At 44.3% G+C, this 5,191-nt stretch overlaps 1 protein-coding gene across 1 annotated transcript in view; it reads right to left on the bottom strand.

The window, feature by feature from the left end:
* Positions 1-1,218: 1,218 nt before the first annotated feature.
* LOC103368788 (CLIP-associating protein 1-A-like) overlaps positions 1,219-5,191 on the bottom strand; it is a 61,416-nt gene continuing 57,443 nt past the window's right edge. Inside the window, 1 exon segment of the mRNA XM_008297271.1 lies at positions 1,219-4,945. Within this exon segment, the coding sequence (XP_008295493.1) occupies positions 4,862-4,945 (84 nt within the window). The 3' untranslated portion in view covers positions 1,219-4,861.

Genomic DNA, 5,191 nt, shown 5'->3' with positions numbered 1-5,191 from the left:
GGTATTTTGTCTCATTTTCGTGATTTTGTCTCTTAATTTGTCTAATTGTCGTACTTGTCTCAGTTTGTCTTATTTTTTTTCCATTTTGGGTCTTAAGTTGTGTCATTTTTATCATCTTCTGTCTCATTTTTATAGTTTTGTGTCCTAATTGATCAGATTTTTATAGCTTGTCTTGTTTTTGTCATTTTGGGTTGAAGTTGTTTCATTTTTGTCATTTTGTCTCCAAATTTGTCTAATTTTAATTTGTTTTTGTTTGTTTTTTTTAGCTTTGTGTCTTTTTTTGGTCATTTTATAGAATAGAATCATTTTTATTTATTATTATTGATTTATATGTCTCAGTTTGTCTTATTTTTGTCATTTTGGGTTGAAGTTGTGTCATTCTTGTCCTTTTGTCTCTTAATTTGTCTAATTTTTTTATAGTTGTGTGTCCTAATTTGTCTCATTGTTGTTGCTTTGTGTCTTGTTTTGGTCATTTTCTGTCTGTCTTGTTTTTTCCATTTTGGGTCTTCAGTTGTGTCATTTTTGTTGTTCTGTGTTGTAATTTTTTGTATTTTGTGTCTCAACTTTGTCTCTTAATTTGTCTAATTTTTGCAGTTGTGTCTCATTTTCATCATTTTGTGTCCTAGTTTTTCCATCTTTTGTAGTTTCGTGTCTTGTCTGTCACGTTCTGTCTTATTTGTGTGATTTTGTGTCTCGTTTTTGTCGTTTTGTGTCTTAATTAGTCTCATTTTAGGTCGTTTCTGTTGTTTTATGTCTCAGTTTCTCATTTTTATCTTTTCTTTTTTAAATCTTAGTTTGTCCTATTTGTGTGTTTAATTTATGGAAACTTACCTTCACACAGCATCAGCAGTAAATGATGTCAGAGCCTGAATCTGTTTGTATTTTATTTATTTATTTTTCTTTATTAACCCACTGCAGTACATTTCAGAGGCAAATGTTGGATTTTTTTACTCTGTTAAACTGATTTAATGTCTTCAGTCACTTTGCAGATTTAGTTTCACATCCAGAACATCCAGATAAATGATGGAGTGAAACGGAGGCTGAACTGAGCAGCTCCGACATGAACGGTGCTGATAAACCTGCTCTGTGGCTGATCTTCACATCTGAGGAGCTCATCCACCAACGTTCAGGTTTCATCCTGAACTTAAATACGCTCCGGGTGGAAGCATGAAGATAGCAATCAGCACAGAGACAGAAACAGGACTCAGGACACGAGAGGAACCAAGTCGGATCGTTTATTTCAAGTTCTGTAAAGTCTACCACAGGTGAGAGAAACATGTCAGTATATGTACAGTGGCAGGCGGGAGGTGGGCATAAATATGGTGGAGCAGGGAAGCAACTAAGACGGACTCATGCGCGGTGAGGTGGGCGTATGTACAGGCTGCACGTGGCCGTTGGGTTAGCTCGCGTTAGCGCCGCCGCTTGTAGCCAAAGGCACGAAATCAGGAAGTAAAAGCTCGCTGTCGGATTAAATCAGTCGTTAAACGCGTCCCGACAGAGACGGTGAGGCGACGAAGCTTCGCTGTCCGCCTCCAGAGAACACTGTGGGAGGGAGCCGGCTGTTGGCGGAGTCGCAGTACGAAGCTGCAGGACGGCAGAAGAAACAAACTGCCTGAGTGCCTCTGGAGGTTTAAGCCACATCCGGAGCACTGTGGGAAACTCCTGAGCCACTCTGGAATCATTGTGGACAAACGGTTTGTAGCTTCTGGACGATTCTGAGCAGAGATGCACGATGTCAACATTTCTGATATCACTGATGTCGATATTCAGCATCAGTAAGTCCTGTGAGAACGTGGAGACCAGATCAGACCACACAGCCTTCTTTACTACAGAAGTAAAACATATTTAAGTCCAGGACCATTCAGGTAAAACATCTGTAGAGACGCTGATGTTGGACAGTCACCGGACCGACACCGGCGTGGTGGCCCATCTATCGTGCATCCTTAACTCTGAGTCACTCTGTTTGACGTTTCGTTGGTTTTGACGAGGTCGCGGTGCTTCTAGACGAAGTTCGAGACACTTCTGTGAGTAAAAACGAGTCTGTAGCTTCATAACTGGAGTCACAACAAACCGGATACTTCGCCTCCCAAACTGTCCTCAGCTTCCTCCGGTGCGTCTGATTGGACGGCCCCGGCGAGCCAGCCGGGCGGAGTTCAGCACCGGGGAGGTCCAACCAGCCGGAGGAGTTTCAGACTTCAGGCGACTTTACGTCGGCGCTACCAGGCGTTTGTTAGCGTTAGCATAAGCCGCAGTAGCGTTTAGTTATCGGAAACACGATGGAAGTTTACAGTGCGACGGAACCCGGGCGGGACTCCTCAGGGTTTATTGCTAATGTCCAAACAGTCCTCCTCTCCGGCACTTGGAACCGTTCAGATTGTCGAAACCTTCCGACGGATCTGAACGACTTCACATTTCGACGGTGGACGCCTCAAAGCGACTCACATTCAAAGCGCTGATCCAAACCTCCTCAGTGGCCTTCAGGTGACAGTGTTCTGGAATGAAACTCACCGTTGGGTCCACGCCACAGCAGACTTCAGATCCACAGGCCCGGTGGTCGTCTCACTACAAAACAACCCACTTTATACGAGTCGCACCAAACCAGACGCTTATCAGCTGATTTCCATTTAAAAAGCAGCTTTTTCTGCCCGTTAAATCATCCAACAGTCAGATTTGGGCTTTTTTTAAAAATTCGGATTGAAAAACGCAAAAAGGTCAAATGTAGAAATCCAGCGAATCGTTAGCCGACGTGTCGCTAATAAAACTTAGCATGGAAGTGAGAACGTCGGTCGTAGCTTCGAGTGTTTCTGATTGTTTCTGCACCTAAACCTCAACGACGGTCCGTGTAGGTTCTGGTCGTTGGATTTTCTGTCCAGAAGAGGAGGAAACTGAGCGGCTGTTTGATTTTCACTTTAAAAGTCCATTTAAATTTGAGGCATTTTTCCTCATCAGGGTCAAGACGAGATGAACAAAACGTTAAAACCTGCTTGAATTTCTCTTTCTGTTTCAAAAAACCAAAAAAGAAGACAGTTTTTTTTTCATATTGTGCAATCGGAAGTTGTCGCTTTCAAAGTAAGAGCGTGTGGAGGACGTTGTTGTGTAACAGAAGTTAGCGGACGTGGATAAAACAATAAAACAGTGTCTCAGGGACGAGGACATGATGCAGAAGAACTAAAAACATCTGATCAGGGAACGCTAGCTACCGGCTAACCCTGCTCTGTGCTATCAGAGGAAGGTCCACAGAAACCACATCGACTGTCACGCTCTTACTTTGAAAACAACAACTTCCGGTTGCACAATATAAAAAAAACGGGTGTTTTTCTTTTTTTTCTTTTTTAGAAACAGAAACAGAAAATCAAGCAGGTTTTAAAGTTTTGTTCATCTCGTCTTGACCTTGATGAAGAAAAATGCCTGGAATTTAAATTCTTGAATTTTAAAATGAAAATCAAACAGCGACTCATTTGGTTTTTAATATCCAATGACCAAAACACACAAAGTGATAACAGCAGAGGTTTTACTGATTGTTCACAAACCAGCATCAGTTCATAAAGTTATTTACCGTCTAAAACACGTCGTTTCATCGACAGATTACATTAAAAACTTTGATTTTTTTGAGACAATCAGATTCTGTAAAAACTAAAAAACTCTTCAGAGTCATTGCAAACGAACTTTTAACGATTTCAGACCAAGTTTGAGTCTTTTTACAACGACGGTTCTGATTAAAGTTCACAGCTTTGTCTTCAGTGTGAAAAGAATAAAAAACAAAACTAAACAGAGTTTATCAGGACGTAACGCAGCGTGAAGTCGCTTCTGACAAACCTTTAGTGTCACACTGAGTTTCATCAGCTTAACCGGCTGCTAAACTGCATCTACCTGCAGCAGGTGTTGTTTTTTAATGACCGTGTGTCTGACGGCGTGAATCACTCCAGCGGCTGCGTGCAGAGAGCTGCTAGCTCGGTGTTAGCTCCACAAACCGTCCTCGTTCAGTCGTTTTTCTTACAAGAGACAAACTACAGTTTCAGTCAACGTGAACAAAAACCAAATGAGGCTGTTTTAAACGGAAATCCATCTGATCAGAGTATCCGGTCCTTCTTTCCTTCTTAAACGCCGGCGCTGACGCCTGCTGCTGCTGCTTGGCCCGATCCGATGAACCTGCTCTAATATACATACGTCTCTGTGTCGTGCTCTAATCATTGGCCCGCCAAATGATCGATCGCAGTCAACGCAAATCAGCTTCACATTTTCCCGACGGCAGAATCTTCTACGCGTTTTTTATCTTCTTTTCTTAATCGTCTTCGGCCTTTCTAAAGACCACAGCGCCGCCGCCGCCTTCTTTCACCGCTCGATACGATTCGAGATGCGTCGTCGGAGAGCCGGAGAACGGTCCGGGATCGACCCAGCAGGCGGGACGAGGCAGTAGTTCAGGAACACAGGTGAGACCTTTACATTCAGTTTACGGTTTGATGTGTCAAAGCAAAACACGGTTCAGACAGTTAAAGGGACTACAAACGGATAAAAACACTGAAGCTACGCGCCGCAGAACCTCTCCTCTCCAGGTCCAAACCCGCCTCGAGTCTTCCACGAGGACGTCCTCACATTCAGTCGGCGACACAAGATGACCTTAAAAATGGTTTCTACGCTTATGTCCGTGGAGGGAAGTTTTAAGGCTCATGACTCTAACGCAGGAGGTTCTTTGTGACACGTCTCAGGACCTCCTTCAGAAACGAGCAGCACAAGCTCCTCCAGACGGCTTCAGCCTCGTCGGGGCCGAAGGAATGAGATGGTCGAGGCGCGAGGCCCGGTCCAACACAGAGAACGATCCCACCGGCGACGGCTGAAGGAATGGAAAGGTGTGGAGGAGGAGCTAGTAGGAGGAGATGTCGGAGGAGCTGCTGCTGTTGCTGGTGGAGGTCTGGGCCCGCTTGATGTACAGGTTGAGCAGCTTCATCTGCAGGAAGGAAACAGCAGCACAGTGACAACACCACCACAGAAGATCCTCACCTACACACGGGTCTGAGTTTGGCAGCCTGAACTGACGTGTACGGTGCCGGTCGGGGTCCAGTGTTCTGGAAACATGACTGAACCTGCCGGGTCAGAACTACACACACAGCCACTGAGTGATCAGTGTTCATGATGTAGAAGGTTGTGTTAAGCTTTGTTAGTGGCCTCCTAACGTCTCCTGAGTGGTTCTGAT

The sequence above is a fragment of the Stegastes partitus genome, unplaced genomic scaffold (assembly GCF_000690725.1).
Source record: "Stegastes partitus isolate 25-593 unplaced genomic scaffold, Stegastes_partitus-1.0.2 Scaffold1204, whole genome shotgun sequence".
NCBI lineage: Eukaryota > Metazoa > Chordata > Actinopteri > Pomacentridae > Stegastes > Stegastes partitus.
This window is presented reverse-complemented; position numbering and strand designations above follow the sequence as displayed.